This window comes from Grus americana, chromosome 6, assembly GCF_028858705.1.
Source record: "Grus americana isolate bGruAme1 chromosome 6, bGruAme1.mat, whole genome shotgun sequence".
Classification (NCBI taxonomy): domain Eukaryota; kingdom Metazoa; phylum Chordata; class Aves; order Gruiformes; family Gruidae; genus Grus; species Grus americana.
In genome coordinates this window covers 24,477,700-24,494,229 of record NC_072857.1, presented here as the reverse complement: position 1 = coordinate 24,494,229, position 16,530 = coordinate 24,477,700, and the positions used below count along the sequence as shown (strand labels likewise).

The window sequence follows — 16,530 nt, the reverse complement described above, 5'->3', positions numbered from 1 at the left end:
GATTGCCTTTCTGTGACGTTCCACATGTCTAGCAGATGTACTCTGTTCTACTTCCAGGAATGATTTGTGCATTGCATATAGCATTGTCGGCAAGCAACGTTCATCTTATTAACAGCGCTGGCTATGTGTTCAATGAGAATACCTCACCTTTTTAGTGTAGGAATGCTGTTCCATTTTTTTTCAAATCTGCTTTAATGTAAGATATTTGCTTTTTCTATTCCTGTTAGCAAAATTCTTAGTATTTATAATACAACTGACAGCCTACAAACTGCCTTTTCAAAAAATTTTCATAAACATTAGTTTTACTTACACTGATAAGCAGTGACTTCATACTTACATGTGCTGTTTGTGTATACAATTCTTCCTTAAAATGTGGAAGATGAAGGTAGAAAATTTCTGAAAACCTTTTCCCAATTAGATCACTTATTTTGCCAACGTTCCTTTAACCTAACAGAAGTGTGTTTCAGGTTCTTGGACATTTCTGCTTCTATTGATTATCAAGAAGTGTCTCAAAACTACATCAGCAGTTTCTTCCCCCGGCTCAACTATGTCAGTTCTGTGCAGCTGCCTGCTTGGCATCCAGATTTGTGACTCCTCAGTAAATAATATGGTGAACGAAGGAAACTGGGAGCTCGAGGCAGAAGTAGTGTGATTTCTTAACAGCCCAAGATTTCAGGACATGTAGTGCCAGCTGGTAGAGATTTTGTGGGGTTTTCGGTTGGGTTTTCTTCATTGCAACTTTTTTGTTTCTTTGTTTGCAATTTTTCTTTCATTAGAAACATCTATCAAGTCAGATTTTTGGCTTTGTTTCAGCTGGTTTTTTTGTTTTAAATACGAAGTTTCTAAAAGGGATATCTGGCACAATAAAATGACTGAATAGAAAAGTAGTCCTTAATAGTTTAAGAGGATTTTGTGGAAGTATAAAGGCTTGAAATTTTTTCTCTCTTAATTAGAAAGAGAGGACACAGAGGAGCTTTTATTCTAAAAATCTGATATTTTAGTTACAGTATTTATAAACTATGTTACTTAGTGTAATTAAACATAATAAATTCTATTGTTAAAAATTGTTTTCCTTATTTTGGAATCCTTTAAGTTATATTTCATCTCTTCTCTGAGTGCATTGACTTATTTCTAGCTTGCAAGTAACTAGATTGACTTTCTCATGTTTTTTCCCCACATAACTATTTGCAATACAGTTTTCCTGTGTTTGTGTTTTGGTTTTTTTTTTAACTTGCTCTCAAATGCATAAACATAGGCATTTACCAAACAATTGTGTCCTGAAGTGCCAGGGTTCTTTAAGTAACTTCAAGTATCAACAGAAAGGATGTACATTTAAAAGAAATTACCCTTGAAAAGCAGGTATCATGGCAAGACAAGGGCATCAAAGATAACTTGATTCTGTAGTTACATAAACATTTTTCTACTATTTTAAGTGAAAACGGATCTATCAAAATGCCATTCTGTCCTTAATTTGGATTGTCACATGTAATGCACTTCTGTAGCGCTTCTCATCTGTAGATCTCAAGCTGCTTTACAGGGAAGGTAAGTATCACTGTCCTCCATTTTACAAATGGGGAAGCCGAAGCACAAAGTAGTAAAATGACCTTGCTCAAGGTCACCCAATAGTGGAAAGGCACAGCCTGGAAGTGAACCCAATCACTAGATTCTGCAAGTGCAGTCTCCTAGATTACACTCCGCTTTAGTGACATCAGCTGCCATTTCAGCATTTTGTCATTATTATCAATTATTCCTTCATACAACACGTTTAGGTATGATTGCCAAAGACAAAATTGCTATGGAAATCAACAGACATTTACTGAATTATTTTCTATTACATGAGATTTTCTTTTTCAAAGTCCAAGTACAAATATAGTCACCAAAAAGCATTCTGCATTGGCTGATTTACCTTTTTAACTTTTCTTTTTTTACTGTTGGCTGTGGCATCTGTTAACATGTGGGTAGTTAAATGTAGGTTTACTCTGATTAGAATTCACTGCAAAACCTTGCAGAAGAGTCTTACAGTAGCTGGATCATGTGAATGAGACTATATGTAGACTCTGCATCTGCATACTGAAAAACATATATTGCATTTTCCAAAAAAGCATTTCCTAGTTTAAGAAAATCATAAAATAAATTTAGCCAAGTTTCAGCTAATATTTAAGTATTCTAAGATAAAAGAAATGTATACATTTTTGCAATATATACCAAATGGAAACTTCTTGTATTTTATCTACCCCTAAAGGAACAACTGCAAATCCTATAAAACTTAATACCTACCTTCAAAATGTATGTAGTTTGAGCCTGGTAAAGTACATAACTTTCTTCTCCTTTAGAATGAAGTCACCCTGCTGAGAAATGAAGTGGCACAGCTGAAACAGCTTCTTCTGGCTCATAAAGATTGCCCTGTAACCGCCATGCAGAAGAAATCTGGCTATCATAGTGAGTAATGTTCCATTACCTATAGCCTTAGGCTGCATCAGTGAAATACTGCCAAAGTGAACTGAATGAACATTAAAATTGAGAAGTGCGGTTCTAATATTACATTAAAGATTTTTTTAAAAATTCTCGAAGGTTATTGGAAGACAGGAATGAATACGTGATACTTAGAAATATATTTTTAAGTCCTTTCAGTTGAAGTGTTGCATAACATTGAAGGTTTTATGTTGGTTTAATAAATGCATATGATAATTAGCATTTAAGGACTATCAGTTACTACACCTGCTTTGGAAAATATAATTAAAGTATTAAGAACACACAATAAACCATTTTTTATACTTTATCTTAGCCTAGTACAGTGAAAGGTCCTTGTGGGTTTTTTCTTCATTGTAATGAGATTTCAGTAGAGGTAATATAACAGCTGTCGTCATTTACCATAACATGCAGGATCAGTCAAGCCGTTAAAATAATCAGATGCAGGTTCATGACTCCTACTGTACAATGTCTTCTAGATTGTTTTGATTTCCACATTAAGTGACTACTTTTCTATAAACAGTGTATTTTAAAAAGCAGTTCTAATACTGAAGGGAATACCTAGAGTTTCAGTAGCATTTATTTTCTAATGCATATTTTTACTTAAAGGTGTGCATTTGATTTTCATTCTTCCAGCATTTTAAAGGTTAATTATGCTTTCCTGACTTGTAACTTCATTTTTGGATATGATACACAGTGCCAGAACCAGCTGCTGCTGCTGTAGAATAAATGGCCAATTTTGTCCATTGTACACAAATTTGTTACAAATAACTGAGCTGGGAATGCATTAGGCAACATTCATAATATATAACCCACAGCTTTCGTTTTTATGATTTAGTGATATTTCAGGATATTTGTAAATGTGAAGATTGTTTCTGCCATATGTAGCCACTTCATTTTAATTTGCCAGTGTCAGTAATTCAGGAGAATAAAGGAACATTTTGTATTGCATGCAAACAGATCCTCAGGTGCTTGCGATAAAACTTAATGGCCACCATCTTTACTTGTAGTCATTGTAAGCAATTTCATCAGAATGGGCAATATTTTTTAATTTAAAAGATTCAGGAGATTTAGCAACTCTCTATTGCCATATATATTTAGAATACTGATTTTGTCAGTTTTGAGCTTATAAATCTTGGTCCTTTGATCTCCAGTCATTTTGACAAGACAGAAAATAGCATCTTGGAGTAAATTGGAACGGTATAGAAATATGTTTGGGATTTATATTAACAATGATTGCTGCAGGGATGAGGCCATTATGGCTCCCATCTGACAGAACAACATAATTTCATACAGAAGCTACTAGGGGGATAACATTATGCATGCAAGGTTTTTCAAAAAAAACCCCAACAAACCAAACCCAAAAACCTGTAGGTTTCTTGAATTTTGATGTTTTGAGGATGCGTGTCCCTGAATTGGCATGAAAAATATTTAAACACGAGTCTTAAACTGACAAAATAATTACATGCTAAGGATTTCTTTGTTGTAGAATTAACAAACGGCCTGTTTAGTAATGCTTCTTTTCTGCCCTCAGAAAAGGACTATAATGTTCCTAATTTACTAAAAAATGCAAAATGAATAAGAACTAACATTCTAATCAGTGGAAAAGCCTACATTTTAGAAAAAAGATGAGATAATAGTAAGCAAGGAGATTGGAAGCACAGCTCACCTAGTTTCTTGAAAAGTCTCTTGAAAATCAGTTCAACATGAATGCTAGTTGTAATGCCATCCCTCTGAAAGGATTTTGTCACATTATCTCTGTGTGAATGTTGTTAGGAAAGCGTGTTGGCTAAGTGACGTACCCACCGTACAATTTGTGAGAGGAAAAAATGGTTTCAGTTAATACGTTCACGGAAATGGTGTTCGTAGAAAGTATTTTTAAATAAACATATTATGTTAATCACAATAGCTAAGTTGAATTACTTCAAAAACATATTGTGTAGTTTAACAGTCTGTGGAAGAAACTGAAGACAGGAGATTTTACAGAGCTCCTGTGGTGCTGAGTATTGTGCACTGCTGAGACAGTGCTGGTTTATACCACGCACACCGTGTTTTAACGGCTAAGTACACAATTTAATGGTGTTTCATGTATGATGCACTTAAATAGGCACGAATAATCTACTGCTTTTCAGTGTATTTTTGGCACTTACTTTTACATATCTTTAAAGATCTTTCAGATTTCTCAGGCACACTTTTATCGCAGGCCAAGTGAAAAGCATGACGGTGTGGATACCCCTTTCTTCTTCTAAATTGTTCTCGGGATCATATTTTCCTTATTTAAAAAGTCTTGTGCCTGCTTCAAAATAGGGTGTCATCAGGACAGAAAAACCTGAAAAATGGTTATTGCACTTTGAAGCAGTATCGATGAATTCTTCTTGCAATGTTTTGAGTTTTCAGCCAGTTTAAACTTTATTTCCTAAAGAAGGATGCTATTGGTTCTGAATGCATCTTTAAACATTAGGGAGGGGAAAAATAAGGGCTGTGTGTAGGAGAAATCTAAATGCTGTTAATTTATTTTTTGTTTTAGCTCTTCTATACCAGATTGTTTCTGTAAGTCTTCTGCAATACTCCTTTATTTTCTCAGGCTTTTTCTGGACTTGGAGCAGGAAAAAGGTGAAAACTTGTAAGAAGATTATTAGAGCTAGGATAAAAAAAAAGGAGTGTTTTAGGTATTTTTCAAAAGGGCATCGTAATATTCAAAAAGATTTGTACATTTGTGAATATAAAGGAAGATAAATAGAGGTTGCAATGTAAGTGGTATTAAATGAGTTTTTTGTGTTCTTTCTCTAGTTAGTTTTACAGAAATGGTAGGAGGTGACTAATCACTTCCACACCTCGAATAATTTGAACCACTCAAACCACTGTGTTCCTACAGCCCGTGCTGGGCCGGTGACAGTCCTTCAGTGACTGCAGGGGATGGTCGCAAAGGCCAGCGTGCTGGGAATGAGCATGTCTGGGCTTGAGTCCCTCTCTAGCCTGTGCGTGGCCCGATGAGAACTGCCATGAGGCTTCCTTCCTCGTGCTTATCAGGGACCAACGGGAGTTCTGGGTCACGTGGCAGTGCTTGCATACTCACTCCCCTTTTGGTTTTGGTGGGGTTTTCTTCTGAAGACTGAAGTCCCTCTTTGCTCACCTTACTGAAAGCTCTTGGTAAGCAGTGCTAAGAAGAAATAATAGCAGTGTTTGACTACTCTAAAAGGGCCCTCCTTAGTACATCCTCAAAAGTCTCCTCTGTGCTTTGTCTGGTATTTTTAAAATCTTTTCTGTAGCTCAGTCTAGCCCACGTTGTGTTCTGTTACCAGACTGGCTCGCTCCTTCTCATGACGCAGCCTGCCTGGGAACTGTGTAGCCTTCAGGAAAGTTCATGTGATACAGGTCTGTAAATTCTCAGCCTTCTAATGTGTACAACACACGTTACTTCTGTAGATTCATTTCTCTTTTGTGCCATGCATTTTCCTTGGTTTGAGGCAAAGCTGGGGGAGCCATTAAAAGCTAATATGTCTAGGCTTTTTTCTGCATTGTTAGCTACATTATGATTTTGGTATGTGTCAGTGGCACTCTTGAAACTACGGTCCTGTGCCTGGCAATTCTCTGGTCAGCTATGAAAAAAAAAAGTCAGAATTTTCATATGTTCTTCTAAAAGCCTTTCTTCTTTATTCCCAGTCTCCAGGCTTAAGAAAACAAGTCATCTTTATAGTGAGATGACTTTTAAGTATCTTCTGTATTCATTGAGCAGATTTTCTTGTTTGGTTTTAATTCTTCAAACGGAGTTCTGTATTCAGTTTTTGGTCGCTATTCCTAGGGCTACATAAGGAAGAATTTTAAAGGAAATCTAAATAACTATTCTTTAGGGTGGCATCTAATTTCTAAATATCACTTTGTAGTTATTGCAAGGATTTATACCTGTAGTCAAATTTATTACCATAAACTAGTGTTAGGTCTGTATCTTTATATTATCACTGGTCTGCTGTAAGCTCCCCCCCTCTAGTCCCTGGCATTTGAAAATACCTGAATCATGTGCTTTTGTCTCTTCAGCCCAGTATGTTTGTTCATCTGCTCAATGATAGGAAAGCTTGTATTGTACGTTGGTGATCATATGTATTCGCATACCTGTCTCTTCCATTGCATGTATGGTCTTTCTGAACCCATCAAAATCAGAAAATCAAGCCTTTCTCACATTTTTACCACTGTGATATTATTACAGACATTTCTTTTGAGTTAACAACGTGTGTGTTAAGAGACACAGAACAGTGGAAGACCTTCCTTCTCTGGCTGAAAGATAATGATCTACTCCCTCTCTGGCTTGTAGCATTTAAAACTAACCTTTTTTTCATGATGATAAGGAGGATTTGGCCAACAAGGGAATCGGGGATCAGCAAAAGAAGCATAATAGGAAGACTGAGATTCATAGGAGAGTAACAGTAGCTCTGAAGAGGAGGAGCCAGGTGTTAAAGCAGGGAGACTGTATTCGACACACGTCATCCTGCTTGCTGCCATTTCATTCCATCTGAGGGGAAGAATATGCTACGCTCCTAATTAGTAATTCATTATTTTCTGGGAAGTGGCACTAGAGTTTCTAACAAAGTTTGCATGTGTTCCTTTTTTTTTGTACATGAGATCTTGTGGGTCTTGATAGAAGTGTAGCAAAGACGAAATCCTGTTGAATAGTGTTAACCAAATTGGTGCTCGTTCATGTTCTTTCTGTTCTTGAATGGGCCAATCCCACTAAGGATCACAAATGTCTTTCAGAAGTATTCTACTCTTCTTCCTCTTGCTGTATACAGTTACTGTGTGACCTTAAGGTATGTGGTAATTGTCAGCAGACCTAGCCCAGTATCATCTGTCTCTGTTGCCTTCAATGCTTGAAAGATCTGGTTTTGAAAAAATGCAGTATCTGTAAAATAGTCGGCCTCGTGGATAAGAACGTTCTGTTACTTTCAAAGGATTATGCCCATGCTTTTTTAGTAGAGGTATAAAAGAAATTCTTGCCTTGTTCATGTAGGCAGTATTTCTTAGGAAGAAATATAGCAGTTTTGCTGGCTTACCATCCTTTTTCACCTTACCGTTCTTTTCCGGAAGTGGTCAATAGTAGAACTGATGTTTCCAGGCTTTGAAGAGCAGCGTGCTTTTAGCATGCGTGGGCTTGTTTCAAAGATCTTTATTGTGGGGACTTGACTTGCTAATTTAGTGCGTTTTCTTACCCGTAGCTAGCACGTCGTATAAACCTCAGTACATCATAAACTTGATTTCATTATTGTTTGTCATGCTTAGTGTTCCTTTTAGTTGCTGCTATTAGCCTGGATGGAAAGGAGGTTATGACACCCCGGTGGTGTTCCTCTTTTAGCGATAGCGTCATCCTTGCCCGTTCCTTCTCTTCCCCTGGTAACTTGACTTTGTCGGCCAGTCTCGAGCCAATCTGAAAGGGATTGCGAAGACCGCTCTAGAGAAAATCAAGCGTTGTTCCACTGCTCTGTCACAAGCAACAGTTCATGCTGCTTCTGGCTATGTTTGTGTGTATCTTTCTGTGTTGTTATGTTATACAATAGTCAGTTGCATTTTAAAAGGGAATTCCAGTTTTCCATCTGTATAGTGGGTTTAAGTCAGTGTATGAAACTTGTGAAAAATACTTGAAAACAATAAGTAGCACAAAGTGGGGCAAAAAAATTTTAATTAAATTTGGTGTTCATACTCTTAGTTGTGAGTGAAAAACAGTAGGCTTTTTTTTTTGTCTTTAACTCAGCTTTTTGCTTGACAGTATTTGCATAATGCCTTGGCTAACTTTGCAACTCTGGAAGAAAAGGATGATTCTAGCATGACTAGGATGTCAGTGCAAGAAAGATATTTTATATCCTGCTCATTCTAGTTTTGTAAATTCTAGTTTTGCACAATGAGAATTATTTTTTAATCTGTTTACCCTCTGTCGTGAGAAAAAATCATGCAACTGTGTGGCTAATTCACTTCAGGTTTGTGGAGAGCACCTGAAGTATTCTTGAAGATATTTTTTAAATTAGTTTTAACAATTTAAAATTTATTGAGAGGCATTTGTATGCTAAAGAAGTTACTGAACTTGACTCTGTTAAAAGAAGGTGGGTTGAAAACTTGTGCAAGTATTGTCCAATGAATATAGTGGTGTAAATAATACTTTTTCAGGTATTGTATTCATGATCACAAGTGTTACTCACTGAACATAGAATTATTCTCGTTTGATTACTAAGCAAACTCAGTAAATAGCATACATTAAAAATCTAAAGCCAATTCCTATAGCACTAGGAGATCTGGTAGCATTTTTAATGTATAAATATTGCTTATTGACAGGAGCATTCATCGTTAGAATTAGGTGTGGTACTCACCAGCTGATTTACCAGGCAAGAAATTGGACAATTTTAATCAAGACTTTGAAGATGTGAAAATGTTCTTGTTTCCTGAATGTTCCATACTGCAGTCCATTTTTTTTTTCTTACAAAGTAGTATTTTCTTTAAAAAATGAAAATAAGATTGTTTTGCAATTTGTGCTGCATTACACCATGAATTTTAATAATTTAGGGGTGGATTGCTGTTACCTGGGACGTGGCAGTGTGCATTCCAGGGCAAAAATTAAATGCATTTTTCTTCTTCAGCTGCAGATAAAGATGACAGTTCGGAAGACATATCAGTGCCAAGCAGTCCCCACACGGAAGCTATTCAGCACAGTTCTGTCAGCACTTCCAATGGCGTCAGCTCAACTTCCAAGGCAGAAGCGGTGGCCACCTCCGTCCTCACCCAGATGGCGGACCAGAGCACAGAGCCCGTGCTTTCCCAGATCGTCATGGCGCCTTCCTCCCAGTCGCAGCCTTCAGGAAGTTGATTAAAAACTTGCATTGCATCAGTTTCTTAGATACACATACGTGACTTTAAAGGGAAATCGACAAAAGACCAGTCTCCACCTAGGAGAAATTGTAGCTTAAAATTATTCATTTTTAAAAATCCAACTTAAATTTGGCTTTAACGATTGGCAGGCGAAGATGAGACAGAACACCAGTTCTAGTCTCTTTGCAAAAGACTTTTTTTTTAAGTATTAGTTTTACTAGTTGTTTTTTGTGCTTAATGTGTAAAGTGTGTGTACAGTACAATGTAGTTTATTTCATTTTTAATTTGGTATTATTTCCACAAACATTGGGGTGAATTACTAAAGGTCAATCCCAAGACTGTGATAGTAATATTATGTGACATTTTTATACCAAAGTTCTGCATAGTCCCTATTGACTTTGTAACGTTAGCAAGGTCATAAAGCACTAGGCAAGAGAAAGACAGTAACAGTAAATTTGCTTTTAGTCTTTTTGCCTTTTTGTTGTTTTGCACATTATGAGAGGAAGAACATTGGGAGAAAAACGTTTGGGTTGTTTTATATATGGCATTTTGGTTGGCTTTTTAACCGTTGGGATTTTTAATTTGTTTAATAGGGCCAGTACAGTATATGAGATACAGTACTCTTATGCACATACCTATCTTAGATGAGGATCATTACTGAACAGATTGGATTTTTATTTTTTTTATTTTAAATTGATGCTAGGTGGTTTGGTTTTTTTCCCCTCCAACACTTTCATTCTTGGGGGGAGGAGAGCTTTATTTCTCCAGTCAGAACAGATATCTATAACTACCCTTTGTTGCTAGGCTGAAACCAGTAAGCATATTGTAAAATACAGGGTTATCACATATGGAATACTTAGTATTCCAAAGTAGGTTGATATTTTGTGGATTTTTGAGTCACAGACTAAGGAGTTTACTCATGGTTTTGGATGCCAGAAAAGCCTAAAATCCTTCTTCAGACAACTCAAGACTTTTTTTTTGTCATTGTCTTGTATTTGCAAGCTAACTTGTACTTAATTCTTGTGTAAGCACTGTCATCTTTTAGTAGCAAAAATTTTGATACCTTTCTTGTGGGGAGAAAAAAAAAATCAGTATCTACCGTATCTTGGAAACAATGTACTTATAATGTGGTGTGTGTGGTGTGTGCGTGAGAATGGTTCCGTAGTTAATGCCAGCAGTCTTTTGCTTGAATGTTTAAAGATGCCTTCAATGTGATGCTGGCTGATAGGTGATTGCAGTTTTAAAATGTTATTTACTGTGCGAACTTGGATAACTAACATTCCATGATGTAGTTTGTTTCTGATGAGATGATTGTAGGTACACTTTTTCTCATTATCCAATCATCTGTAGGATATTGAGTTTTTTAAATGTGCCATTATCTATTTTGATTCTGTACTCATGTTCAAAATACAGTACAATATTTTACAATAGATTAAGTTGTTTAAAAAAAAGTAGATGTGTGCTTTCAGGTCGGAGAACTTTGCATAATAGCAAAAACAGATGCATAGTAGCAACTGGCAGTAAAGCAGGATTCCATTATGTATATAACAAAGATTTAATGCATTTATAATGGGTTGTGTAGTTCATTTGCTCTTCCTTCTCCACACTATACTATGTGTTTTTAAGTGTCAGTGCCATCAAGTTTCTATTTGATTCAGTTTAAAATCTAAAAATGTAATCGATCCACAGGAAAATCATAATTTCTACAATATATATACAACCATACATAATGAAAACTGGACAAAGAAGTATCTAAGTCATATATGTATCATTGCAGGGCTTTAAGCATGAAAATAATAGGGATTCTAAATATTTTGTATTTTAAGTCTAAGAAAGTTGAGTTGATAACCTCATGTGTTTAAAAGTCTTACTTTCCCAATTTTAAGGTAAAAAGCTGTAACCGTTCTTGAACGTTTCCAGGATGGTGAAATACAATGGACCTCTTGGGAGAAGGAAATGAATTGCAAAGGCACAAAATGTGAATTCTGCAAGAAAGCTATACAGTCACTTGTCATTGTAGTTTTGGTGGACTAGATAAGGCCTCATTGATTATACTATAATTTGCTCTCCTAAACACACGGGGCTTTTAAATCATATTTATATAAGTGGAGTTTTTTTATAACAAAACTGTCGCGCTTGTAAAATAAGTCTACATAAGTGTATAGGAGATGTGTAAACAGTTAATGAATTTAACAGTGGGGCTGGAAAAAAGAACCATTAAAATCTGTGTTCAGCAAATAGAGAAAAGTTATTAGTCGTACTACCATGAATTCCGTTTTGAGACTTATGTCACACTACTTCTGTACTTAGCATTTGGGGTCTTTACATTTGACATGTTTCACAAACTGTACTGTTTTCTTCTATGTGCAGTTTGCATGAGTAAATCATCAAAGAGAATAAAATCTATCTTTAAGTTATGTTCCTATTTTAATGAAATTATACTTGTTCTAAAAGGCAGCACTGTCTTCAGACTTATTTCTTCCTCCTTGCAATTACCAGCATTTTTCTGGAAATCATTGCCATAATGTCAGGGTAATGTTATGTAAATAAGAACACACGTTTCCTGAGAAAATAAGCCAAATTCCATTGCTCTGCAGTTGAGTTCCAGCAGCTTCTTGAGGAATCAGCCTTGTATCATTTGTTCCGGGAGCTCAGGGTACTCCAGGGGTAAAGGACTCCATAAACAGCTTGGTGAGCCCAGGTGTTGCTCAGCTGTTTCTGCTTGCCCCAAGTTCCAAAGCGTGTGTAAGTGGAATTTCCAGCTGACTTTCCAGTACCTTAATCTTCTCTTAATATACATGGAGCCAGGAAATAACGGCCATAGTCAGATGAGCTGCCTACAATTTTGTTGTGAAAGGTTGAGAAAAGATCATGCCCACACGTCTGATTTTTAGAATATTAAAAAGGGCTTGGGCTTCTTTATGAATGTTGGAGATATGATACCTGGCGTGGCACATCCTGTTACATCATCATTTGAAAAGCTCTTGACACAGAGGCTTTGGGGGGGGGGAAGGTAGAGCTGCTGTGTGTTTGCATTTATTGCATGCATTGACCAAAGGAAGTGAAGTTTAGACTGCACACAGCTTTGAGCCCAATGTGACAATAACACCCCAGGCCTCTGTTGCTTCATTATTTCCCTGACCGTACGAGCTGGCTTGTCACGCCCAGGACAAACCCGCGCAGGCTGTATAACTGGGCAACGGGGGGAGCCAGCCAACCAACCCCCTTTTCACTGTCTGCGCTGGGAAGAGACCCGGTTTTATACCCAACTGTCCAATCCAAGCGAGCTTTTCCTCTTTAACATGCTAATAGAGGCTGGGCAAGGAAAGATGTTACGCTGATGGAACGAGATGACAGGAGTGTTGGATGAGTGGTGATTTCAGCTACCGGAATTATAGAAGTAATTTGCTTGGAGACAGACACAAACATTTTAATTGGTCATCATAAACGATAATGAGGAGAAAACATAGTGAAATTAAGTGCATCCTAATAAAGTAAGGTATGTTAAATTGCACTGAAGGAAACTTCAGCAATGCTTCTTGACATGATTAATACAGTCATGACAATGTGTCTAATGAAGGTTGTTTGCATTTATATGCTGCCTGTTGCTTCCCTCAGTAGAGAAATAATTTGAACTGCGCTCATTTACATTGCACAGCAGTGAGTGCAAGATTGGTTTACAGTAGTCTTTCCGTTTATTTTTAACCATCGCATCGACAGTAATACAGGTATGACTTATTTAACCCCTTGTATAACACTGTAGGGTAGATCCAGCTGACACTCATAAAATAATTCAGATTTTCAAAGTTTTCTGTTCTTTAATAGTAAGTCTCCTGACCTTCTTTTAATTTTAGGTTTTAATATGACTTTTTTTTCTTAATGGAATTCAAGATCATGACCTTTCTTGTTCTTCACTTTCTCCTTCTTCAAAATATTTTTTTCTTTCTGTGCGATAAGCCCCTGAAAGTGCTTATACATTTAGAGCGGAATTTCTTCTTTTGGCATATTGCTTCCTCCTTGGTGGCGTTAACCCTCTATGGCGAACTTTCAAGAAGTTAGTAGTCAGGGAAGGAATTTCTGCATGCTGTACATCCTGTCGTCTTCACAACTACTGCAGCAGCTCGCATGCCAGTGGCTTCAGAATTGTGCAAAGTGCAACCAGCTTCAAAAGGTTCCTAACTTCCGAGGTGTGAGGTTGGTTACAATCTAGTTGTGTGGCTGTCAATAGAATAACAAGACACAGAAATTTGATCCAATTTCTGTGATTATTTTATTTTAAACATCGCTCGAAGTCTCTATCCCTCTTCTATTCCCATTTCTATAATGATGGTGTATGTTGTTCCAAGCATTTTTTTCCTCCTCCTTTTTGGGGAAGAGGAGGGAGGAGAGAGAAGGTTCTTACATTTTAAAATAAACTACCTATAACAGAATTTAATCTGGGAATGAATGTTTAATCAGAAAAGCGTTGTGAAATCATTATGCAAGTATATTTATTATTTTTAATCCATAGATAAAGAGACAGTAGCTTAAGCTGCCCAGGCTGCCTGGAAATGGTAACAAGCAGAAAAGGTACGAAACGGCGCAAAGCAAAGGAGCGAAGCTCCTGGGAGCTTTGGGTTGGGTTTTAATGCCAACAGCAGAACCAAGGCAGGGTGGGGAGTGGGCAGTGTTTGGTGGGACAGCGGGGCCCGGGGATACTCCGGCGTACAATGAACGAGCTGAACGGACAGACCTCCGTAGCTGACGGAGATCTGTCAGCGCTGGGCTGAGAAGACGAGCTCCGGCCACGAGTGCGCGGCCACGCAGGTACGTTCAGCGGAGCAGTCCTGCGGGTAACCAGGTGTTCCTCGCCTCCCGCCGAGGGCTGGCTTACGCGTCAAACGACAAACGTGAGCTGCCGCAACTCCATCTAATCCCGTCAGTCCTCAGGTGGCCTGAATGCAACGGGTGCAAGTCTGACGGGGGTCTAGCTACCCCTAAGACAAAGATGAACATTTTTTTGTTTTGTTCTGTTTTCCCCCACTGCCTGAGCAGTTCCTGCTCTTGTTTTGCTGCAAGCTAGTATTGGCATGGTACATAAACAGTATTTCCCTCCCTTTAGCTGAGTCACTCATTCTAGACCATTTCAGAAGGCAAAAAACCCTCTTTGATAAATCGCTGGACTTGATGCATTTTAGAAACTGAATGATTTCAAAAAGCCTCCTGATTTGTTTATGTTTAAAAATGGGAAATCACATCCACATCCTACATCTAGGAGTCCAATCGGGAGACAAGGGAGACGAGCAGAGAGAGGAGGAGCCCTCTGCTTTAGCAGCAAACAAAGTAAATTGCCTTTCTGAATAAATTGAAAAAATGAAACAGAGAAATAAAAAGTCCGCACCATTTGGCCACTCCTCCCTCTGAGCAGGAAGGTGCCGTGGGTCACTGCTCGGTTAGTCCAGCCCTTTGCTGTGACACCGCGATGCGTTCTGTGAGTATCGATTTCTTCAAATGTTTTCAGTGATGTTTGGAATGTTTTCATCTCACTGGAGGTAAGTAGTACAAACACCCCATTATTCATAACGCCGTGTTGAGAAAGACACTCTTAAAGGTGGTGTAATGTATAGTACAGTCATTCTGGCTGCCTAGAAAATGCCAACAAACTTTATAGTCAGATTTCAAAACAAGGAAAAAGCTAGTATTTCAGTTTTCTTGTTTTCTGTCCTCCCTTTCAGCAGAATTGCTTTAAAGGGCTAATGATTTTTGCTGAAAAAATAGATAATCCTTGTAAATGCCGAACAGATGCTGTATATTTCACTGGATGAGAGGAACATTTTAAACACTTGATCATTTTGTTGAATATTTAATGACAAGCTATTGAGTTTCCAATTTATGACTTTCACATATGTATGAATATATAAAAGATTTCTTTATGCTGTCTCTAACAGTTTCCCCAAACTTCTTAGAGCTCTGATTCCAATAGGACTTAACTCTTTTTTTTTTTTTCTTCTGTAAGTTATGCAGTGCTCGCTGGAATGCTGCGTAAGGAGGTTGCTGGCCATAGGTCTTTGAGCTCTGTTTCCAGTCGCCGCACAACTGGAACGCTGTTTCCGAGCTGCCAGCATAGTTGCATTTGTCATTTCTGCCTATCAGATGGCGCAGCATTGCCTTCCCTGGGATGGAAACACGTTATGCTGGCTTGGGTGCTTCCCTTCGGTGGTCTCTTTAAATCCGAAGTACCAGCTTGTAATATAGACTCTGGCCTTTTCCTTGTTCCAAAGATCTGGCAAAGTCATTTTGTTTCGGGAGAGAAACACCTGATCTTTACCTGTTCTGGTAACTTCACGTCTAGTTTAGATATTGTTGTTGAAAGGCCACTTAAAATTTTGCAGTACGCTATTTCTTAAAATACTTGACTTAAAGCGAAGCAGCTTTCCTACAATGACAATTTCAAAGAAACTCGTGCCTGTTTTACGGAGAGGTGAAGATTAACGTTGCCCTAGTGAAGTCAGACTCCCTCTGTAATGAGGCTTTCCCAAGGCAGTGTGAGAGCAGGAGCTGATTTAGCCAGCTGCTAACCACCATCAATGCTTCTGTCAGTAAACGTAATTTAGTCAAAGAAAATGTAAGTGATGCACAGACTTTCTGTGCGTCATGATCTGGCGATTCTCTCTCTGGTTTCCCTCTAACTCGATATTGCATTTTTTTCTAAGGCCCAAAGTCACTCCTCAGAAGTCACTGGCATACCCAGAGCCTTACTGTAGCTTAGTCAAAGCAGGGAAGCTCTTTTCCTGAATATTTTCTCAATTTTACTCTTTGAGCACTCAGAAATCTATGCTATTGGTGTTTATAGGTTATTTGAATGCTGCCATAAGCCTCTGCCCTGAAAGATTTTGATAATTTGTCTAACCTACCAACAGCCATTCGGCCGCTCATCTGCGGCCGGCAGCAATTGCCACCGCTGTGGCCAGCGGAGTTGAAGGTCTGTTGAGAGCCTTGGTGTGAGACCTGTACTTTAGACACATTGAGTATATATTAAAAAACACTGGAAAGTGAAGTATTTCTGAAGCATGTCGGTATGTGGTTTTGTATAACACAAAAAATGTAATTGTTTTTCAAAGAGCATACTTGGAACTTTTGGGTTTTGTTCTGGGGTTGGTTTTTTTTTTTTTGTTTCAGAATTTCAGTGGGTAATGAAATTATGTTAATATTCTGATTGCTGAATTTTGCTGTGAT

At 37.8% G+C, this 16,530-nt stretch overlaps 1 protein-coding gene across 12 annotated transcripts in view; it reads left to right on the top strand.

Annotated features, from left to right (window-relative positions):
* Nucleotides 1–11,772, top strand: part of ATF2 (activating transcription factor 2) — a 50,993-nt gene extending 39,221 nt beyond the window's left edge. For all 12 annotated transcript variants that reach the window (XM_054829780.1, XM_054829778.1, XM_054829772.1 and 9 more), the window contains 2 exons: nucleotides 2,334–2,439; nucleotides 9,087–11,772. In XM_054829780.1, coding sequence (XP_054685755.1) covers nucleotides 2,334–2,439; nucleotides 9,087–9,313 — 333 coding nt within the window. In that variant the 3' untranslated portion in view covers nucleotides 9,314–11,772. The remainder of the gene's footprint in view (nucleotides 1–2,333; nucleotides 2,440–9,086) is intronic.
* Nucleotides 11,773–16,530: the final 4,758 nt, after the last annotated feature.